Source organism: Mycteria americana, chromosome 1, assembly GCF_035582795.1.
Source record: "Mycteria americana isolate JAX WOST 10 ecotype Jacksonville Zoo and Gardens chromosome 1, USCA_MyAme_1.0, whole genome shotgun sequence".
Classification (NCBI taxonomy): domain Eukaryota; kingdom Metazoa; phylum Chordata; class Aves; order Ciconiiformes; family Ciconiidae; genus Mycteria; species Mycteria americana.
Genome location: NC_134365.1, coordinates 203,433,906 through 203,457,630, shown reverse-complemented (window position 1 = coordinate 203,457,630; position 23,725 = coordinate 203,433,906). Strand labels below are relative to the sequence as shown.

Below are 23,725 nucleotides of genomic sequence, written 5' to 3'. Positions count from 1 at the left end.
TTACAGATCCGATTCAACCTATTACCATTTCTATTAAAATAGCTGAATTTGAAAAAGATGAAAAAGAACAAATTGCAGTGAAGTCTTTGAGCCCGCACACAATTACACATGCTGGTGTAGTTCTAAGTGCACGATGGTTTATTGCATTACGTGGGTCTCCACAAATGCAGCTCTGCTCACAGATACAACATTTGCAGGACTAGAGCCCAAAATAATAACCCTCTGATTTTATATTGTCAAGTAAGGGTATTTCTAACTTCGTTAACACACATCCCTGCCCCCATCTGCTGGAGAGTATCCATTCTGTCTGATAGAGAGCTAAAAACCTTTTATGCTGGTAATGCTTGGAAATGGCTTAGAGCACTAGCCAGTGTTTACATTTTTCAGAAATGTGTAGTGACTTAGGAGCATAAGCACCTTTATGAGAGCATAGTTAAGCAGAATAGGATCTGGAACTCCATTACTGGCCAGTATTAACTGGAGTTGGGGAGGGCTTTTGAAAATGGAAAAGCTAATGAATGAATCAATGCAATTTCAGAAGCACTGTGTGCACACACCCATGCCCAGATGTGTTTAGTTTAGTCCTGCCATTCCTTCTTGCTTTCTCTAGAACCCTGCTAATATTAACGAATAAACCTTTCTCTCATCCAGTGTCTTGCTCCCCTCCTTTCCTTGCTTCCACCCCAAGTATCTATTACCCGAAAAGATCTCCCTGCACCTCTATATTGTTAACTGCATCCCATTAGCTGAAAACACCCTCATCTCTCTAGATGAAGAGCAAAAGGGTAGGAATTCTTGTTTAAATATTACTAAAATTTACAAAAGTTAACAGGATGATGACATACAGTATGAATGATGCCACTCAAAGAGGAGGAAAAATGCTGCAGTCCTTCCTCATGCAAGATTTGCAGTGGCATCACTGGGACTTTTGCTTCAGCAATAGCTTGTAGAACTGACACCTAAAAAAAAATTACACAGAATATAAATTGAATTTATGACATAACAAATAATATTTAATATATAGCATTGAATGCATACACATCAATACCAGTGCTGTAACAACAAAACAGAACTCGTAAAATTAGCAGCAGTTTTTTGCAAGTACAAAAATACACATTTTTTTTCAGACCATATATAATAGCAAAATTTATCAGGATATATTATACAAACTCAAAGCATTTAGATAATGCATTACTTTTAATATATTATATGATGTTTTAGATGCTGCATAATAAAATTACATGTGTTCTGCTTGCAATAACACATAATGCCATTTACAGCAATGTTAAGAAACTATTCACAACTTAAACACGAACAGAACAGCCAACAGAGCACGATAAATGAAACACACAGAGTTGTGAGGTGTTAGTTACAAGCTTCAGCGTTTCTCTTTACATATTTTTGAGCTTATTTTTTTCTTTCTTTTGCAGTGTGAAAGAAATAACTACACCTATCGAACATACCTTATAAACATACAGAAAACAATACACTTATTCCTTGGAGGACAATGAAGGTAATACCTATCAGTTTCAGAACAGTAGTATAATACCACAGTTAGGGAATCTACGCTGACTTTGCACGCTACACCAAAACCACAAAGGACTGGGACTCACATCCGCAAGGCTCAACACACGAGTGGTGAAGGGGCAAGGCGCAGCAGGCACCCTGCTGCTGCTGCCCGGGCGGGCTCAGAGAACAGGGTGCTTCTCTTAGTTACCTCCTGGACCCTTCCAGATTTTCCGGAGATTTCTGTCTGCTTGCATTTTAGCAATTTTTATTATTCTTACAATGTTCTTGCAAAGCTTTATGTGGGAGCATTACTCAGACAGTTTCTTAAAAAAAGAAAACCTGTGAGTCTGGGGACTGCTCAATTAAATTTGAACAACCTGGATATTAAACTTAAAATGAACACACATTAACACCAAAGGCATTTTCTTTATGGTGTTTATTTTAAGCGTTAAGATTCCTCCGCAAAAAAGCTTTGGTCAGTCTCTTCAAACTTTGGATTGCTGTAATGCTCTTCTAGACCTCCTCTTTGATCTTGGATCATGAAGTCTGTCTCTTCCCGTGACTTTCAGAGGTAATGGCTGAATGTCAGGCTTAATCAAATAGCTGTCGACTCCGTCAGTAGGTTTCAGGGGCGCTGGCCTGCTGTTGGGCTCCACCAAGCCCCCCTCAGCCAAAGCATCGGTAGATTGTGGAGATGGTGGCACCCTGGTGGGTGTAACCAAATAGTCATCAGCCGCTTCAGCGGCAGTGTCTTCATGTTTCTTTAACGACTGAAAAGTGCTATCAAAAGGGGAGGAGGTTTCAGTTGGGGTAAACACAGATTGGTCTGAAAACTGAGAGAAAGTACTGTCCAGAGAGCTCATCGACGACAGAGATGGAGACGTCCCAGGAGAAGACAGGCTAGAAGAGCTAAATCCTGAGCAAATATTTAATCCCTCTGGCGTTGGAGGCAGGAGGCAATGGGACAAGTCTTTCTTTTCAACGTTTTGGTTTGCATTGTCACTTTTACCAACATTAATGCCTATAATCAAGCTCTGATTGATAAGCTTTTGCCCCTCCATCTGCAATGACCGAAGCTGACGGAGATAGTCTTCATCTTCGTGAGACAGGACAACATCACAGCTGGCTTTGCGTGTCGCCTTCTCGTGACCATCACCAATGCGGGCGAAGCTGGGGGCGAGGAGGCCAATTGCCGGCTCTGAGGCGCGCCTGTGTCTCCTCAAGGTTTTGAGAGCACCTGAGGTAGCTGCTGAAGAGAAGCCCAGTGCATTGGAGCAGAGAGACTCATTCTCCGAGTTTTCTTGTGATGAAAACTTATGGTGTACGTCAACAGAAATTGTCAACTGTTTCGATTTGGCTTTGCTTTGGATTTCATCCACCTCCGTCTGCTCCGAATCACCATCGCTCAGAGTGAAAACAGACTCCCTGCTCCTGTTATCCTGATCTCGGTTCTTAATCCAGTCACTGGAAGAGGAGTCAGCTTCATCGTTCGCCTCGTTTTCCAGGCTGTCGTAGGAAGAGTCATTCAGATGGAGAGAAGCAGCATCTGCAAGGACAAACCAAGTGTTAACACATCAGCGATTGAACCACCCTGCTGACAAGCAGCTGCATTTTTTTTTTTTTTTGGCAAATATCCTTTACTTCCAGGAGCATTCACCCTTTAAAGATTCTTCAAGCAGAAATGCCAATAATTTCAGAAAAAATTACTGTCTAATTTTGAAATGGAAAAACTGAAATGAGTGCTAAGTTGCAGTTCAGTCAAGAAATATAGGATAATGGCACAAATAAAGGTTAGGGGTTTTTGTGTTATTTTTTTTAAAGCGGGGAACTTTAGTAGTAGGTAATCCAGCTGTAAACAATAATTTACATACAGTATATCGAATCGGTAATTTATTGAATCTTTCTTTTTGTTATTGAATATTGAAAGCAACATTTAACCTTTCTTTCCTTCTTTTAGACAAATGAAGAAAACAGGGCATACTTAGGGCTTTTATGGTCTTCCAGAAAATACAATATTTTTAAGAGCAACACTATGAAGAAAGTTCTAGTCTCTAGTTTAAACAGTCACCTCATTTCCACTGAGCAGTGCACACCTGGGCCCTATTCTGTATATGCGATAATTGGAATTACATTAAATCTCTTTTGCTCTGGGCTACGCTAAGCTGACTTATCTCACATTTGCAGCAGACAGAGTTCACGCATGGGCAGTCACCATGCCTCAGTGCGTGCCTGAAAACCTGTTCAGCTGCCGTAACCTATTGTGGGTCTGAGCTCTCAGTCCCAGCATACCCCAGCACAGCAGATCCCATGTGCTTCCACTCTTGGGGAGAGGGCAGGCAGAATTTCACTGGATTTTGCCAAATTTCACTGGCTTTCACTGAATTTCACTGGCTTTCACCAAATTTCACTGGAGGCAGAGCATGAGAAGTTTGGGACAGCCACACTGAGTCAGTCTGGCATGCCGGAGCAAGTGCCATTACCACTTTTAGTATAGGCCAGCTGTGCCAAAATTTATTTTACAGAAATGCTGCTTTAGAAAAATTTTAAGGAGAGACCCAAAACTCCAGTCAAAATCGATACTATCACAGAGTTGGAGAGAAAAAAAGCATTTATGATATTCTGGAAGGCTCTGCCAACTAGTCTGTCAGACATTTTCAGTCACCAGTTCCATGATTATTCTGTGCTAGGAGCAAAATCTGGATGTCCCATTGAAACTCTGGAGATCTCTCTCTTTCAGTAATGAAGAATGGATGCTTTCAACCCTAATGTAATGGTGTGACAGCTGTATTATAACCTTTATTGATCACTGACTTCCCAATATTCTGGGAAAACATAGGCTGGGGCAAAAATTCTAGACCTGAGATGAAACCATCTCCAGATTTTTTCTTTTTTTTTCTTTGTTTCCCCTCCCCCCCTTTTTAACATAGTGGCTCAGATGACTGGAATAGGAGCAAGGGATTCTTTGGGAGAGCATTTTGTGATACAGTCCAGGTCTATTATAAGTTGAATCGGTGATTATCACAAATACTATGGGCAAAGGAAAGAGAACAGCAGTATCCGGGAACACCACATGAAGAGGGAACAGCATTGTTCCATGGAATATACTGATCTTTTGCCTGGCTGAGTTCAGCTGCCTAAGAGGATCAAAACATCATCTGTATTACCTGAGCCGTTCTCTCTCTTGCATGTCATCAGTATTTCTCCAAAGAGGGAGGTAATTTCCTCTCCAAAAATCCTGCAGCAATTCTCAGTGAGGAACTGTACCAGACTAGAAATCTGCAACAAAGCGATGGGAGAGAGATGTCTTGTCAGATCTTCCATTATTCCACTCAGGGCAAGCTCACCGTACAGATGAGGAACAGGAGGAAACTGCCCATCCGTGATGTGCCCCCTGACAGCCAGGAAGTCCCCTCCCGATCTCCTGGGCCTGAGGAAAGCAGCCAGGCCCAGCTAAAATGTCCCAGTATACATCCTTGTATACATCTTTTCCACTTCTACTCTGTCCTCTTTCAAGGTCACCACAACCAGAGATCTTTTTGATGAGAGAAGCACTTTGCTAATACACTAGGTATTGCTTTATGATCTCCCTCCCTTTTTTCCAGGCAGATTATGAGAATGGATCAATGAATGTTTCTGGAGCCCTGATAAGAGGACAAGTCCTGATCTGAAGAGGTACTGACTGTTTTCACGTTTGTAATCAACAGCCTGGTTGAACAGGATGAAGGTTGGTTTGTTTTTTTACTACATTGCAGTGTCTCTTACCTTTTTTGTAAATTCACTTTCTATATCAGGAGTGGAAGAAACAGGAGGCCAGAGCAGGCTAGGTGCAATGCAGATAGCCAGATTAAATGCATTCATCTGGTTCTCTTCAGATCGCATTTCTATACCGTGCAGTACTCCAAAGATGTAACGTAAGAGAACAACATTAGCTCTGGGGAGCTGCTCTATTAACCTGAAAACATATACAAATGTAATTCTTCAAATTAGTGACTGGACAAAATAAAACCATTTTTCCATAGATACACACAAGTCAAGACAATGAAACTACAGAAACAGGGTAACATGGTCCACTAATTAAACCAGGGAGTATGTCAAAGAGGTGTTCTTGCTCAGCTGCTTTCCCTCACTGGGACACGCCTCTGACCAGTTTTCCGGGAGGACAGAAAACACCCTAACACACAATTAAAATTACACTCTGTCAAGCTAATGAACCAAGTACAATGTATGACATGAAACTGTATTTCACCTAAGTTGCCTGATAATTCACTATTCACTTAACCAAACAGTTCAGTTGTCTCTCCGTGCCATAAGTATATATGTATGTAAGTACGCGTTAGGTCAGCTAGTGTACAAAGCTCTGTTTCCCATGACATAAACTTTGCCTACTTTCTGTTTTATATCACCTGCAAGGGTGGAGGCTTCCCTTGTCACTATGCTCCAGTATTTCATTCACAATTCCATCTTGGCTTCAAAATGGTCACTAAAATTTGAGATTAATGAGGGGAAATATATGAGGAACTGATTTCAGCTACCCTTTCACCCAGGACCCCAAAGTTCCCTGAGGATGATTTTGGGTTTGGTATCAGGCAGAAATCCAGGTCTTGGACAGCGTATTTATAAATACTATAAATATTTTTTTTCATGAAAAGGTATTTCATTTATTTACTGGTATCCACAAAAGGCAGAAAAGCAGGACAAAAGAGAGTCAGAAAATTGTCCCATACAGTCAATCACTTAACTATATATATAAATTTGAATGCTCTGTCATATACAAAGATATTTTTAGCATCTATTTAAAAAACAATGTAATTGTAAGTTGTAAGTTGAATATTTGGGATTCTGCACTCTGGGATATAAATTTATAGGAAAAGAATACAGAGAATATAAGTAACTCTACCTTTGGATGCTTTTTATCTTCTCTTCATTATTTCCTTGATCCATTACAGAGACCCACTTATCACAGAGCTGGGATGACAAAATGCTGCCTGGGATGTTGCGAAGAAAATCCTTATCAAGAGAAAAGAAGAACAAAACATGTGAACAGCTGTTCTGGAGCACAGGATGGGGCAGGAATAAGATATGCAGATACATGAGGATGTATCAGTGGGACAGCACTAGCTGACAAGCATCTTGTTCCACACAGCAACCAAAACCAGCAGAAAATCATTGGAGATAAAGAAGTACTTTGGATTATGCTTAAAGTGACTATTTTCCTGCCTTTTCCTCACCCTTTCCTGTCAAAACAGAGGTATTTGGATGCTTCATCTGCTATTGCTGAACTAAAAAATCTGCAGTGGGACCAGTTAATTTGATGCTGCATAATGTCTGCCTTTACTTATCACTTAACTTCATCTGTAGTCCCCCTTTCTTCTCCTTAGCTGACAAGCTCCAATACCACCAGACCATAAGCACTCCAAGGCACCCCTACCTTCCTTCCCCTAATCGATCCCTTTTGGTAATGGAGTACTTACACTAGTCATGGATAGTCTTGCTGCTCCTGTTTCCTAATACCTCAACGACTGGCAGGCAAACTGTTGCGACTTGTGAAGAAGCCCAAATCCTAGCTTCCCAAACAAGCTAAAGTAAGGGAAGCTATGAGGCACATGAATAACACATTTGCTCTTATGTGGTAACTCTTCACTGTGATAAATGCTAAGCAATTGCCCCTCAGTGAAACCGTTACCATGGGATGAGTATTGCACACCAGCACTTTGCATAGTGCAGCTGTCCTGCCCTAAATGCACATCCTAAATCCACCAGTAGAAAAGTAATTGTTTAAGTCTCACCCATGAAAACCTCTCACATGGCAGCAAGAGGAATGGCTTTCTGCAATAAAAACATTCCACCAAAGCAGTGCTTGCTTGAGAAGGGAGATTACTATTTCTTTTAAGCAATAACTACACAAAAACAGATGCACTGTACTAAAATGCGAAAAGAAATATTCTGATCCTCCTTGTAGCTGAAATTTTACTGAAGGCTTGGGATGCTTTTTGCGCAAGGAACATTGTTTTTAATATACAAGTCTGTAAGAAAAGGTAATGCATGGAAAAATTAATCCAAATATTTTGGGCAATACTATACACTTGCTAGGGTCTGTAGTGTAGGGTATTACTGACGAGTAAGGAAACAGGTCTGCAAACGTGCCTTTCTAGTATTTCATTGACTTTAAGCAGAGATAAAGAGAGTAAGAGGACCAGGTTGTAGCTGAGACCTCAGGAAAGCTGGCAGCAAAACAAGCCGGCTAGTCCTCTTCCCCATCCTAATTCGGTGGTAGCCTCCTTTGGAGATCCCCACAATGTTAATGTGCCAGCCCATTCTTCTTAATTCAGCCCACCAAGTCCTCTTTGGGCCTGTCCCTGGGGAAAAGTCCTACTTGTTTGTGCCTGGGATCTGTGCTGCTCTCACCCAAAAAGTGGGAAAGGAACGTTCTTCACATACCTTAAACAAAGATGCTGTCACAAATATGGATTCGCAGGCTAGGTCCACTTCAGCGCCTGAATCGAGCTTCTCCTTGAGCTCTTTGCAGGTTTTTGCACTTCCAGAGCGTCTGAAAATACCCTCGGTGGAAGGGCCCTCTTGGTAAAGGAGGGAAAGCATGTCCTAAACAAAATTAAAAGGCAGAGAGGCTTTCTCAGAAATATATTTTATTGTCTAGTGCCATTAAAATGTAGTTTTGCCACTTTTGCCAGGTGAAAAACTTTGAGTCCTAAAAAACCTCCCAAATCAAACACAAGCCCAAGGCTCACCCTCCAAGCCATGCCAAACTGCACAGCAAAGCTGTGGTCTGGGGCACTGATTTTGGAAAACATCCCCTCAGAAATACTGTGCTGCCACTGCTGAGCACAAACTTCCTGCATGATCTTCCAGGATCTGTGCAAGTTTTAGCCAAGTCGTTTAAATAGATAAACACTGTGGTATGGGAAAAGGAGAGTGGTCTACCTAATCCAAAGCTCTGCATCTGACAGTGGCCTTAGCGAGACACCACTTTGCAGGAAGATATGAGACCCTCACTGCTCATCAGTGTGTTCAATATTCTCACCAACCAGAGACAAAGACTTCTGTTCCATGCCTGATGTCTGAAAAAAACCTGAGATTTTGTCTAAGCTGGAAAGTGCTTTGTTTGTTAATATCTATCGGCTCTTCTACAGCAGATCAGAGTCAGATTTTTACCCCCTTTGCTTCTTGTGAGTGGTAGCGTACTCTGCAAGCAGCTCAGGGCTGTTAGCGGGACCACCTCTGGGGCAAGGTGCTCCTGCCTGGGAGGTCACCCAGAGCAGGCTAAAGCTTGGCTTACAGCTCCTCTGAAGCCAATGAGGCTGCAAAGGAGTAAACAGGTAGGCAGCTCACTACATGAAATATTTAAAAGGAAAGGGAAAACAAGCAGATTCCTGCCTAGCTTTTAAAATAACAGGAGGGCCTGATTTTTTCTGCTAAATTAAGAGAGGAAAAAGAGCAGAAAAGGAAATGCTGAAATCAGAGACCTCTCCTGAGGCAATATGTACATGATATTTTCCAGCTGCTTAATTCTCTGCAGTCTCGTGTGGGTCATTTCTCAGACATGCTGGTCACCTCTCCCCAGGCCTGCCCCAAGCGATGTGGAATTTGTCATGTTTGTCTCTTCCGAGGAGGGAAACGCATGCAGACAGTCTCTGGGATTATGTGCATGCACGCAGTGGTCTGAGGACTGAGTTATCATAAGAAATGGCAAGAAAATGGACACTGGGGGAGAGTCTGTCATCATTAAACCAAGTTACTGTAACAGTAATGGCGAAGCAGTGGGTTTTGGTGACTTTCCTAGTCTGGGCTGTAAGGTAGGTCTTCCTAACACACAGCAATGCAAATATGTCTAATGGAAACTATTATTTATACTTTTCTTCTTTAATGTTTCTTTCTTGTTCTTGTAGAAGTCGAAGGTCAAGCATTCATGTAAGTGCAGACACTTTGGAGGAGCACCTTTCGATGGCAGCGGGACTCGTGTCAGCATTTCCATTTTCTTTGCAGGGATTTAGAGCTCTGGTGTCAAAACAGGCTGAGTCCCACAGCACAGGATCTTAGCATATGAACAGATGCTTTGAAAATATATTTTGAATAAAACACCCACAAGATAAAACTGGAAAGCTCCTCTTAAAGTAGTAAACCCAGACAAAATTACATGAATGAAGCTAATGGTGTAAGACAATTCAGTGTGGCAATGGCTAAAAGAGAGCCCTTCAGCTGTGAAAGCAAGTTTGAAGCTCTGAAACAGAGATATCAAACATGCCTGCAGCATTCATCCCCGGTATTTTCCTTCTCTTGTGGGTAAATCCCACACAGTCCCTCAGATGCAGTATTACATTCTCCAGAGATGCTGCATGAAATTAAAAGTAAGTTATATTTTGTGGCATAAACACAGTGTTTAAGATTCAAAGCACAAAGTCTACCAAGCTGTGATTCTGTGCTTAGTAACTTTGGTTTTTTTCAGATAAAAATTTACTAATATTTATGTTTCGGAGCAATTTCTGAAATGCAGCATTGGCTCATCTCTCAGACAGAATGAGAGACCAGGTTCTTACAGAGTCCATTTCTGGAGGGCTTATTTAAATAACCTATGTGATAAAAATGAACACTTCCCCCTCAAAAGAAAATAACAAACCCACACTATTAGAAGACCTAAAAGTCCTGGTATGATTCACTATTCAGGCAGTGATAAAGCAGCACATCGAGCACAAGCTTAGGAGACAAACCATCTCTTCCTGTAAACTGGTGTAACACCACTGATTTTCTGGCAAGGTGTTCCAGCTGAAAGGTGGGCTGTTAGCATGAGGGCCCCAATCCTGTGGGGCTCACTCCCACTCTGTAAACGTTTCAATTGCTGCATCAACAACAGGGCAGCCCTCAGTCCTGACCAAAAATGACACACATCTGCCTTAATTATGCCTAGGAATGGGCTCTAGGACAACCTTTTTCATGTTCCTGGAGCGGTTTTGAGAGCACCCACAGCACTAGCGCTCCCTTGAGACAGGATGAAAAGATGCTCCTGCAGCCTCCGCCTTCCCACCTATTTTTGTAGTGGTGCTGTCAGATCAAAAACGAGGACCCGGAGTGCTTGCCTGCCCTGGGATGCCTTCAAGAATGGCTCTGAAACTGTCTACTTAAGGGCAGGTAGCATTTGTATGCATGCATGGGCTGTCTATATGGGACAGTAGATGCCACATTTATGGAGTTGGGGATTTTACAGAGATCTTGGGAGTGGTTTAAAAAGTATGTGTGAATGTGGCTTTTATTCACACTGCGTAAGTGAGGATTAGGGAACCGGCCTTATAGTGTGGGCTATAAAGAAGAAATAGCCCAGAGCAGCAGACCGATCACATATATTTCTCAAGCTGTTTGTTATTAACCAGGCCTGACCACAGCATATGTTAAAAACCAACGTTCTTGCTGAGAACCACAAATGAGGTTTCCTTCTGGTTTCTCTGCTTGGGTAATTTCAGTGTCCCATTTACAAAGTGTCCCCATGTTCTCATTCACTCCACAAAGAAATTCCACCACTGTAAGAGCCAGCCCTGAGCCTGGGACTCACCAAGAGGGGTTTGGGCAGGTTGTCATCCTCACAGATGGCTGTTAACAAGAGGCCAAAGAGCTTCCCAGGAGCAGCAGCTGTTGAGGAGAGTGGTGCATTGTCCAAGTGAGTGCCTGGGCCACGCCAAAAAGCCCAATTTATGATAGATCTTTTCCTTTTAAATGACTTTTGGCTTAAGTCTGGGAAAAGAGAAAGGTGTTTATTAGAAGAAATGCATTTCAATTCTAATTCCAGTATTTGTTTTGCGGTGGTTGCTATGGTTTCAAAGGAAAAAATGTCATGAACTCAACCAACTCCTTGGCATCCGGCTCAGCCTAATCCACCATGCACATACCTGTGCGTGTGTGTGGGGAGAATGTGCTGCCTTACCCACGCTCTTAAGAGGATCACCAGGATCTGCACTGCACTGCTGGACCACAGCGTCAGCACATACCGCTAAGTGCGGGATGGCAAACCTCAGCCCACTGACTTCACATGGAGCTGGATTGTGCTAAATAACTCATTTCCCATCCACAGGTGCAAAACCACAGACCTTCTTTGGAAAAAAATAATACATAAACATCACTGCCCTCACCTTGGCTTGCTGTCCGGAGGCATCCTAGTTCCCCTGGCAATGCAGAAGAGCACCTGCTCTCCCCACAAGTAACACCAGAGAATTAACTAATGGGGTGAGATATTTTCAGACCAGGAAAAGTCGCCACCTTTGCTGTCTTCTCCACAAAGCAAGCGTATCATTAGTGCCCTCGCTCCAAGCATTTGCTGACCATGGCCCAGGGATGGTGCCTGCCCTTTAATCAACGCCTTCCAGATGGGATTTCAGCATGCTGCTAACACACTGATGGGCTCCGTTTGTCTTCATTTATTTTAATGTGTATCATGAGATATTTAAAGAGTATCACTAACTGAAGCTCTTATTTGCAGTGCATAGTGAAGGGAATACTGGTATTAGGATACAAAAAGGGTTTTTTCAATATGACCATTCTCAACATCAGCCAGTGTAAATGCTTCTTAACAGCACGGGCTACCGGTAAGGGTGTGTTGAGACTGTTTATGATGAAAGTGCTAACTGGAAAAAACTTATTCTGATATATTTTTCCTTTTCTAGATGTTTTCAAAGCCAGTCAGCTTTGATTTAGTAGCTTACCTACCCTGTGCACCTTTCTATTAGCTGGTTCTTCCACCTGGTCAAACATTTTGCTTTCTGCTGTTGTGGAGGGCAGAGGGTAGAAGCAAGGCTTGCAGAAGTAAGGATTGTAGTATAATGCCAGATTTTTCTCTCCTATACTTTACTACACTTGCTTTTTAGCCCAAATAGTGATTTTCGTTATACATCATTCCATTCTAGATCATGCTCCCTTTGGGAATGGGTGGAAGTCTTTTCATTAGAGGCTTACAGGATGAAAAGTTACAGTTTAACTCAAAATGTGAACATATGAATGTGAAAGCCTGATGAAAAATTCTTTTAATAAAAAATAATAAGGAGGATATATATTTTAAGCAGTCCAAAGCTTCATGAAATATAAGCTTGGCAGTGTCTAAGGCTTTACTTGACACATCATGTTTTGGGAGAACGTAACTAGCCTATAACTTTCAAAACGGCAATTTTTCTTTCAGATGAGCTGGATATTAGCACATGAATATGGTTTGCTTCACTTGGAGTTCTATTCACACAATGGCAAATACATATTGGTGTTTTTTTCTGCCAACCCTGTAGATCTCAGTGGAAGTAAAAATTAAGAAGAAATGCTGTTTTGGAGAACAAGGAATAGCAGAAGTGGAAAAAATGGGTCTTAAAATTAGGAACTTTTCTTAGTCTCTCACTGTTTGCTCCACTCTTAAAAGGCATGGCTGAAACTGGCAATGGGAGGGAGGGGTAACTGTGGTCAACTGCAGCTCTCTCCTGGGACAGGAGGGAAATCTTAATCAGTGTTCTTCAACACACCAGGGCAGAAACCAACAACTGATGTACGGCAACGAAATGCCATGTCACTTAAAAAACTAACATTCACTGAACAACAGGAAAACTCATCCTTTTCATATCCCCTTTTCTAAGGGGGTTGAGAGGTCTTAAGGTAAAGAGCGGATGAGAAGGGAAGGATGTGCACTTTCTTTTCTTGAACGTGTGCAAAGTTACAACACTAGGAGAAGCCCAGCCTCCTCTCAGCCAAGACAGATGCCAATTATTGCTCTGCAGAAGTACTTCCATACAAAAACATCAGGGCCTTGCTCTGGTGGATTATTCTAGGCCAGAATCAGAAAAATAGCAATACTTCTTTGGTTGCAGATCTTGCTCAGAGCTCACAGCAGCTGTCTATTGTGCTCATATTTTACATGCAGGGAATTTCTATTCATAGGTAGTGTCCCAGCCATGCAAGTGGCATTTCCTCTTCTTGCAAACTAATCAGAAACTTCTAAATGAAACCTCAGATCTATTTAACAATGTAGCATCCTTTCTGATCAAACCCCTAGCTGTCACACAGTTTTCAAAGACCTCCTTTCTGTATTGAGACCAACTTGCTGAAATTTTGCTTTCTTTTTTAACAGACGATTAAATAATAATTTGGATTACAGACTAGCCACTGACAGCAGTTGGTTCATTCAAGTTAAACTTTAAGCAAATCAGTATTTACAATACTTTTTAGACATGCGCTCATGAGCATTACTTAATGGCTATGTTTAACTGGTAGATGACCATTCCTGTTACGTGCCAAAAGGCTGCAGGAGAGGCAACAGAAACACTCCAGTTCTTCCACACAGTGAATTCTTCTGTACTTTTTTTAACCGACCTGCCAGGACAGCTGATGCAACTACACCACCACAGTTGGTGTCCACACAGCTACTTATTTGACATGACGGCCAGCTGTCAGTCATGTCTGCCTGTCAACACCTACAACGCTGCCTAACCATGGTGCGATGCTGGTACAGCTGGGCAGCTACCCCTGCCTCCAGAAGGGACAGCGTGTCCAGCACAGCGGTATCGCTGCAGGGAACTGATGGGAGGGAGGTTAGCACAGCATGTGTGGCAGTGAAATGTGGGATTACAGACTCGGCTCCCTGTAAATTTGCCCTGTGTGTGGTGGTGTGCCTAGTGGTTACCTAACAACAAGACAGATTTTGGCTCGCTGATCTGAAGATGAGCCCAAAGCCAGATCATAGCCTTGGCTTGCACACAGGTACCCTTCGCCATTTTCCAAAACTGAACTAGGTGAGAAGGAGCTAGGAAGAACACAATGAACAGGGCTGTATGCAAGATAATTTGGTTTGCAAGCAGCCAGACCTATACATGACTTTAAAAGGTTTTGTCTGATGAAAGTAGGAAGGGTGAATGGACTAAAAGCCTCTTTCTCCCACTTAGCCCAGTCCCTGTGCATGACCTGCGGGCTGCCCCAGGCTTCTGCTGCCCCGAAGCCAGCCTCGCCTCCCCTCCTGCGGCTTGCACAGCACCGCTAACACCACATCTGCATTAGAACTTTACAGGCCTGATTTGCATTTCTATTTTCTCTTGCCAGTCAACGTCAGCTGCCAAGTGGGGCCTGTAAACCTAATTACACCCCTTGCTAGATTGCCTCATTCTTAAAATATGCCATGAAGTAATATATGATACAAATTACTGGGGAAGGGGGGGATGAAGGAGTGTGGAAAGGAAATGAATTTATATAAAATGCAATCAATTTCCGGAATAATTTGTAATAGACACTGGTATAGCCTCACTATATTTAATTTCTAAAAACATTACAAATGGATTCATATATTGTGAGAGCTCTTAGCTATTGGGGAGTGTACAGGCTAACAGTATGCATATGTTATTTTTATTATTCTATGGTCATTAATGGTGAAGCGGGGTAGAGTTTGTAATTGAGCTGAGTACGCCAGTTGTGTTAAGCACAATACAAACACACCACGGGATGCATCCTTGCCCTACAAAGTTTTTAGTCTAATGCCTCAATCCTGTAAAGATCTCCTTGTTTGTTTTACTCAGGAGCAGTGAGCAGTCATTGCGTCATTGACAGCAGAGTACAAAACAGAGCGCAGGTGCTCATATTTTTGCAGCATCAAGGCCAAAGGCAGAAGAAAATATTACTGCCTTCATTTTACTCAAAGAGAACTGAAATAAAGCCGTTGTATTTGCTCACTTCATCTAGGTACTCAAGTACATGCCTGGGCTTTGCCATGTGAGGGTCCCAGTGAGGCAGGTGTAGTCCTAAGTACCTTGCTGAGATAAACGATGCTGACAAACGCTGCATGGGAATTCTGTGCCGAAGTCAAGCCTTGACTTCTGAACCATAAAACCACCCTGCCTTGCTACAGAGCACAGCAAGGGCTGCAGAGAGAAGCTCAGCTAATAGACTTATAAAAAATTGCAGGGGAGACATCTTGTCTTTCTTTTGCTGGTTGTAGAACAACCATTTGACAGGCAGCTTGTCAAAATGTGACTTACAAAGATGACACACATACAACAGCACACTCAAATCAGGGAGAGCTACATTGCAAAATCCCCCATGCAGCTGGAAGGTACATCTGCGTGCTCCTCTTCGCTTTCCACCACCCCCCCATCCTGGCACATTTGCTTTCTATAGCAGAGCCAGGGAGGTAGCCGGGCTGTGGGTGAATGATGCTGGGGCGAGCGGGGCGACGTACCGTTCAGCTGCTGGCACACAGCCAGGCGGCTTGGCTTCAGCACAAACTGGCACTGCAGCTCCTGGGGCAGCTGCTCCGTCAAGAAGGACCCCTGAAGCTGCCTGGGGCAGGCACAGTGCTTTGATCCATGGGGCATTGCGTCGCGAATGTGGCTCATTTTAATTCCAAAGGGAAATTCATGTCCTGTTCAAAGAGAAATCATAATAATCTGTGTTGGATTGACTGGAGACTTGCAAAACTCCATCTGCCTTGGAGGAAAAGCAGATTTTGCATGCTGGCCTGCAGCGCTTTCTCTCTCAGTAATCTCAGAATTGACGCTTTTCTGCATATTTACACTGGCATAAATCATACACTGGCAGATAGTTCAGCGTAGTTAAACAGACATAAAAGTAAAATCAGACCTATTACAGCTGTATCACATAAAAGCCCATCAGAAAAAATACAAGTGACTATTTCTGAATTCAGCATTTATTCTTTCTACGGCTTTACTCGTGACACTGAAAGTTTAGGTACTGGTTGCTCATATGGTTCTGGCAATAAATGAGATTTTGGGAGCAGTCATCTAACAAATTTTTGCTGAGCATGCAAAACCAAAAAATCCAGTGTGAAAGTGATCTGCCCTCCCTCTCCATGCAACAGCCATCAACTCAGTCAAACGAGAGACAATTACAGCTCCTGTCTGAGGCTGAAACAGGAAGGAAACGTTAATCACAGGGCTAATGCAAATGAGCTATGCTCGGCATTAACCAGCATCTTTGGGGACTACACAGAGGCAATTCATTTCTGGAGGAGCTTTCAAAAATGCCACCAGAAGGATATTTTTTGGACTTGTCTAAAGACCTGGCAGTTGAAATATATTAAATATGGGCACAATGTTAAGACGTTTTAGTTACCTTGCACTTAGACTTGAACACTGACAGCGGAAGAGATGTTATTTGAAATTATAGGTAGTGTGAAGGTGAAGCACAGGTAAACTCTGCTTCTGATGTCTACCTATGATAAAAGCTGGCCTTGCCTAATAAACCTGTGCATAAATATCAAGAACAGCATCAGTTTTATATCAGATTCTTCCTTTCCAAGGATTGTTTCCAAGATTCCAACTTGAATGTGCAGTGAGAGAGAGTCAGTCAATTAGAAAGGCCTTTCCCATTTCTTAATTCTCTGGTTCTATGTTTAAAACCATGGCTGTGATTTTATCTGAAGGAGCTACACATAATAGTCAGAAAGACAAAGTCTGGTATGTTTCAAAGACAGAATAGTTTGCGCTGTCTATAAGGTGTACAAGTTAGACATTTTAGAAATATTAATGTTGTCGGACTCCAGCAAAGCATTTGTAGCTAAGGCTGCTTTAAGAAGGAATGCTAAGATTTACTGGGGTTAGATTTGCAGGAGGAAAACAGAAAATCCACAAATTTTTCTTGTTCTAATCATCTGTGAATTCATATAGCACAAGTAATGACGGGCTTGTACAGGGAAAGGTTCTTAATAACAGGAAGGAATTTGTTCTCAGTGAATCATGGGCCAAAACCAAATCACTCCATCCAATCACTTCTGAGCTTTGGGTTGATTCCTGGGGAGGCAAGGTTTCAAAAAGCATTTTAGAAAGTGAATAAGCAATAATTTGCTCCTAATCAGAGGGGAGCTGTCAGCCAGTAAGAGAAATACAGGATTGGAAAGGACCTCTTGAATCAGTTAACTTGAGTTGTGGAAGAACAGAACATTTCTCAAAACTCTGCTGAGTTCTGCTGAGGAGGGGAGTAAACAATGCTAAGGAAGTGTAGGAAGAAATACGGTAAAGCTGGACTGGCTCCAGGAGAGGAGGTGAGTGAGTGGAGAGGCTGACTCTGTACAAAGACTGAGGCTCTTTGCAGCAAAACTGGGGCAGAAATAAATGAACTCTTTCAACCTCTTAGTGACACAAGCAATTGCTCTTCAAAACAAAGGATCAGCATCTGACTAGCTCCCCAAGTAGGCAAACTTGCGTGACAGGGAAGTAAGAGAAAAAAACATGAAAACCAAAACAAAACAAAAGAGGAAACTGCATTTCAGTCTTCTCTGCTTCTTTGCTTCCTTCAGCACTAAAAACTGAGTGAATGTTGAGAAACAAAACCATGTCAAGAACTTACCAATAAGAGGGTAAGGAGCATCTTCTCTTCCTGAAATCACCCACAGCTTGTAGTCTTTTTCAGAGCCCTTTAAAACCAAAATTAAGAATAAGTTTGCCAGCCATTAAGAACAGGTTCGTGTTAGGTTTCTCACAATATAAGAATAACCCGCACCTTGCCAGCGGGGTCAAAGGAACCCCCTTTACTTTTGCAGTGCCCAGATTTGCCACCAGCAAAGCTTCTGAATTGTGTCTGTCATAGAATCATAGAATCATAGAATCATAGAATCATAGAATCATAGAATCATAGAATCGTTTAGGCTGGAAAAGACCTTAAGATCATCGAGACCAACCGTAAACCTAACACTGCAAGTCCACCACTAAACCATGTCCCTAAGCACCTCATCCAAACATCTTTTAAATACCTCCAGGGATGGTGACTCAACCACTTCCCTGGGCAGCCTGTTCCAGTGCTTGATAACCCTTTCAGTGAAGAAGTAGTTCCTAATATCCAATCTAAGCCTCCCCTGGTGCAACTTGAGGCCAATTCCTCTTGTCCTATGGCTTGTTACTTGGGAGAAGAGACCGACACCCACCTCTCTACAACCTCATTTCAGGTAGCTGTAGAGAGCAATAAGGTCTCCCCTCAGCCTCCGCTTCTCCTAACAACCCCAGTTCCCTCAGCCGCTCCTCATCAGACTTGTGCTCTAGACCCTTCACCAGCTTCGTTGCCCTTCTCTGGACACGCTCCAGCACCTCAATGTCTCTCTTGTAGTGAGGGGCCCAAAACTGAACACAGGATTCGAGGTGCGGCCTCACCAGTGCCAAGTACAGGGGCACGATCACTTCCCTAGTCCTGCTGGCCACGCTATTTTTGATACAAGCCGGGATGCCATTGGCTTTCTTGGCCACCTGGGCACACTGCTGGCTCATATTCAGCCAGCTGTCGACCAACACCCCCAGGTCCTTTTCCCCTGGGCAGCTTTCCAGCCACTCTTCCCCAAGCCTGTAGCGTTGCATGGGGTTGCTGTGGCCCAAGTGCAGGACCCAGCACTTGGCCTTGTTGAACCCCATACAATTGACCTCAGCCCATCCATCCAGCCTGTCCAGGTCCCTCTGCAGAGCCTGCCTACCCTCCAGCAGATCAACACTCCCACACAACTTGGTGTTGTCTGCAAACTTACTGAGGGTGCACTCAATCCCCTCATCCAGATCATTGATAAAGGTATGAAACAGAACTGGCCCCAACACAGAGCCCTGGGGAACACCGCTTGTGACCGGCCGCCAACTGGAGTAAACTCCATTCACCACCACTCTTTGGGCCTGGCCATCCAGCCAGTTTTTAACCCAGATTAAAAAGATTAAATATTATAGGGGCTTCATTCCACTCCCTGTCCTGTCTTCCAGCTCAGGGGGCTGGGTACCCGGAGAACAACTCGTCTTACTATTAAAGACTGAGGCAAAGAAGGCATTAAGCACCTCAGCCTTTTCCTCATCCTTTGTCAGTATGTTTCCCCCCGCATCCAATAAAGGATGGAGATGTCGTGCAATGTGGTTTACGTGACCAGGTTCCAGCTCTGAGCAGTGAGCTGGAGCCCATCATTTCTGAAGGAAAAGGGGGAGATTTGCCCCAGATCTTTCACTGCTCCTGGAAGCAGAGGGATGGAGGTCGCAGCCTGCCGGGACTCAGGATTGCTTTTGAGGCCAGACCAAGGTGTTAGCCATGCCAGACCCCCCGCCACATGGCTGAGTCGGTTCCCGGCCTGCGTGCCTCCCCACTCCCAGGAGGCTGGAAATGAGGCAGCCCCCAGCAGGGAGGGGACCTGCGGCCCCGGGTGCTGCTCCTGGCCCCCAGCGCCTCTGTGCCCCACTCCTCCCACCGGCGCTGAGCAGCACCAGCGCCCAGGAGAGACAGGTCAGATCCCCTGAGGGATTACAGATAAGCAGCATGAAGCGGAGGCTGCTGCAGAGCGTGTGGCAGACAGCGGGCAGTTCGTGTGAGATAAGGTGACCCTTCAGCTCCGTCCCGAGTACCAGGGTAATCGCATCCTCCGGGACATGCTCTGGCACACAGGCACCCTCAGCCTCACACCTGAGACCTCTGCTCCACCATCTCCCCAGCTCCTCTACGCTCAGGCTCGCCAGCCGACAGCATCCCGTGCCCTGCGCTGGAGGGCAGGGCAGGAGCACCTTCATCTGAGACCGGAGCCAAGGCAAGGATGGCACCCAAGGGGCTCCTGGCACTCAAGACTGCCCCAAAACCTCCTCGTAGGGCTGCCATCGACCCTTTTGTACAGCCCTTTTGTGTGGAAGGGCTTGGGAGCGCTGTATGGTGCTTTAAGACTGCTAAGCTCTCTTTTAAAATGTACAGCGGAGAGGATAAATTTACATCAAAGGAGACAATTTCCAGAGGACTGGAGAATGTGAACATCTTTGGGAAAAGCTGTGTAAAACTGCTGATTTGAAAGCAAATTCTAAATATTGCCTTTAACATAAATGTACAGGTCAATGTTTCAGTTTAACTGAAGAACAGTACATTATTTCAGATACGACAGTGAGACAATAGAGGTAAAAAGAATGACATTTAATATAAACCACTCTCAGGACAAAAGGCAATAGCAAGTGAATAAATACACTGTATGAAAAGTGATCTATTATACCTTAAATCCCTTTTCAGTGACACTGCTAAATCAGGATAATTAAAGTCTAAAAGTTTTCTGGCTACAAAAGGTGATAAATACCTCATGACAGTATTTATTTAGCTCTACAATTAAATCCTACCTCCTTTTAAACAGATTTGCCTACTATCCTGCATTGTCTGGACCTTCATCCAGTGTCCCCAAAGCTCTTGAGACTTTCTACTTGCTGCAGGCACCCGGTGTAATGCTGATACACCCAATAAAGCCTTCACAGTTTGCTCTCTGACTGACAGAGCTTTCTGGCCCATATTAGCACTGCTGTTAAGTTAGCTAGCAGGGGGCAGAAGGAAAATAAATAGGCTTTGGAGACATCTCTCATGCCTCAGGGCAAGCAGCCAGGAGCAAATAAATACAGCTGAGGTGCACAAGAAAGGGTATTTACTTTTCCTTTTAAATATATATATGAAAGGGTTTGTTGCTGTGAAAGGGAAGCAGGGGAAGGGGAAGAGCTAGTAAGCACAGTTTCAGGAGGCAGACTGCTCATCTCTTGATTGCAAATGTTGTCCTTTATGGGCTTTATGAGGCCATTTGTCAGTATAAATGTGACTGTCCCAGAAAAATCAGCAAGTGTACTTACGGAGCTGGGAAAGCCAAGGCCCTTCTTTCTCCCCCACTTGGTAATTTGGAACAGATGATCAATGCCATTTTGCACGAACTAGTTGTCATTTTAGCAGACAAACCACAGAGGGAAAAACCCTGATGCGTTAAACCAGAGTGAACTCAGCCAAAGTAATAGCCCCATTAATCACACAACATGTGAAATGTAGTTTTTATAATTGCCATTGAAAAGTCGTAGAGCTCCTTTCAAGTGGTTCTCTCTGGACATAAATAAAAAACCTCGAGATGGCACATAAGGAAAAGCTTCCTCGCAGTCAGAACAATCCTGTGAGGGGGTTGGGTGTTTGATATACCAGCTACAGCTTAATTTATTTAGCTTGTTTGATTTTATTGCTAATCTTATGATATGCCTCTAATGAAAAAGGTTTTATGTTATGAAGATGCAGTGAAAAAATGTGGTCTATTACTTGGGAAAATAATTCTGCAGGCAAGATTTTACATCTTTCAGATGGCTTTCATTCTTTTTCCACTTGAAATAAACATGTAAAGAGGAGGAAAGGGTTGATTGTGATACATACAAAAGAACACAAAGCTGAAACCTAACCAGCTCCTCCTCCTGCTCATCTCAAACAAAATATTCTCTTCCAATACTACCATTTTCCTGTTTTTTCTGTACACAAAATGAGGAAGTGCAAATGACACCCATAAAATGGGTAAAAATTAAACACATCATAGTAAAGACTTGCAGTTGTAATATAGCAGTCTCTTGATTTTTGGTGCAGACTAGGGTAGACAATGGGATGGATTTTAACTCACATCCCATCCTCTTCACCTTGCAGTCCCTCTACCAACTCCAGAGCTACCTTAATTGGATAGACTGCTGGATCCTGAGCTTGGGCCAGGGCCACAGCCCTGGTGTAAATGGGATGTCTGAGCCATAACAAGACAGACAGAAATTGCTGTACCTAGGAAATACCAAGCTAGCATAATGGGCCCCTGGATGCATTAAAAGCCTGTATAAATTAGGGATAATGAATGCTAGGGAAGGCAAATTCTGAGGTTACTCTTAGCTTTTGCTGGGGGTCTCCAGAAGCCCCGGGGAAGCATAAGAGTGGTATTTGTCATATTTGACTCTTCACACTCAGGGCTGTGGTACAGAAAGACTTGCCAGATTCCATGCAATGAGATCAATGTATACATCAAGACTAAGACATTTTAAAAAATCTTGTTACCCACGCAGCAGACTGACAGGCCAGTTAAAAAGCTGTCATCCGGGGGCTTCTATGACCATTGGTGTTGGTTGGAGCCACATTGTGAAACAACGAGAGAAACAGAATAAGGGAGCCAGAATTCTTGTCCCTGGCATTGATTCATTACTACACTTGAGGCACTACCTTGTCCGGTTTAGTGCACTGCATCTACTCGGTGCACTATCCTGCATTATTGTAAGTCCTGTAAAAGCCTTCTCCCAAAACAGTTTCAGGCCATTGCTTAAATTGGGTGCATTCAGATTCTGTGCAATCACTCAGTAACATTTATACCTCACATGACACTAAAGGTCCATGGATATTTAGAGTGTCTGATTTGGACACTTGAGAGCAGTGCTTGTCCTTGCAATCTGGGGACACAGCTGATCATGCATGTTTGCACATTTTGAAACCAACTAACAAGCAGGTCAGGAGGTTCCCTGCATACTGAAGTATGCAAAAGGAGCTGTATGAAACTCTCACTTCTTGTGTCAAGATACCTCCTCCTGGGCATCAGCAAAACAGATTTAAAAGAAACTTCAAACATGTTGGACCCCTTACAGGGATGAGAGACTTATTCAAAACTTTTAAGGCACTTGATGATCTCTGGAGGTCTATATATTAGCTAGGCACTTTTGCTTCATTTTAACAATATTGAATTGCTATTATAAAGGATTTAATTAATGTTCATATCCTAAAACTTGGAAAAAGTGCAAGAGAAGATTTGGTTATTAAAATGACTACAAAAGGACTCATTAAAACTGGTGCAAGGACTTACATTAATTCCCAGCTGCTGCAGGGCCATGAGAATTACATCATTTGCTGTATCAACATTGGTTACACTTAGGGTTTTTGACTGTGAACAGAAAAAAGCAGAAGAGGAAAGTGGCATTAAAAATCTGGATTTGCAAAGAGTATCTGAAGTGCAATAGCTCTGCATAATTCATTGTTGAAAAATGGACAGTATCTTGTTAAAATTTTACTTAATAAGTAAGTTATACTACATAGATAAAGACCCAGCTGTCTGAGACCGAGGTTTGATTCCTCTGCTTTGTCACATACTTTCTGTATTTGGTCCCCGCTTCCCCAACAGCTCCATCAGACAGGAGAGTGCCATGATTACTGGGGGCAAGACCTCCACATTAAAATATGCAAAAAGACACAGCCACTAACTGAACTTTAGACACTGCATGAGGGAAACTTAATGGTTTGATTAATTTAAAAGCATACAAGTTTCCTTTGGAAAAAAAAAGGAATTTTTCAGTGAAATAAGAGGTTCTCATATCAATTGTTAATCATTTCTGTCCTTTTCTTTTGAAGATCTCCCTGGTAAGAAAATACTGTACACAGGCTGTTCATCTCTATATCCATTGCCACTTTCTATATAGATTTCTCAAAGCTAGATTTGGCT

General features: G+C 43.1%; 1 protein-coding gene across 1 annotated transcript in view; it reads right to left on the bottom strand.

Annotated features, from left to right (window-relative positions):
* Nucleotides 1-1,061: 1,061 nt before the first annotated feature.
* The window catches only part of ARHGAP20 (Rho GTPase activating protein 20), a 66,404-nt gene continuing 43,740 nt past the window's right edge, over nucleotides 1,062-23,725 (bottom strand). The window contains exons 7-15 of the mRNA XM_075492013.1: nucleotides 23,093-23,170; nucleotides 17,833-17,899; nucleotides 15,707-15,889; nucleotides 11,069-11,247; nucleotides 7,948-8,109; nucleotides 6,407-6,516; nucleotides 5,272-5,461; nucleotides 4,674-4,785; nucleotides 1,062-3,055 (exon numbers count right to left, since the gene is read on the bottom strand). Of these exons, the coding sequence (XP_075348128.1) occupies nucleotides 1,995-3,055; nucleotides 4,674-4,785; nucleotides 5,272-5,461; nucleotides 6,407-6,516; nucleotides 7,948-8,109; nucleotides 11,069-11,247; nucleotides 15,707-15,889; nucleotides 17,833-17,899; nucleotides 23,093-23,170 (2,142 nt within the window). The 3' untranslated portion in view covers nucleotides 1,062-1,994. The remainder of the gene's footprint in view (nucleotides 3,056-4,673; nucleotides 4,786-5,271; nucleotides 5,462-6,406; nucleotides 6,517-7,947; nucleotides 8,110-11,068; nucleotides 11,248-15,706; nucleotides 15,890-17,832; nucleotides 17,900-23,092; nucleotides 23,171-23,725) is intronic.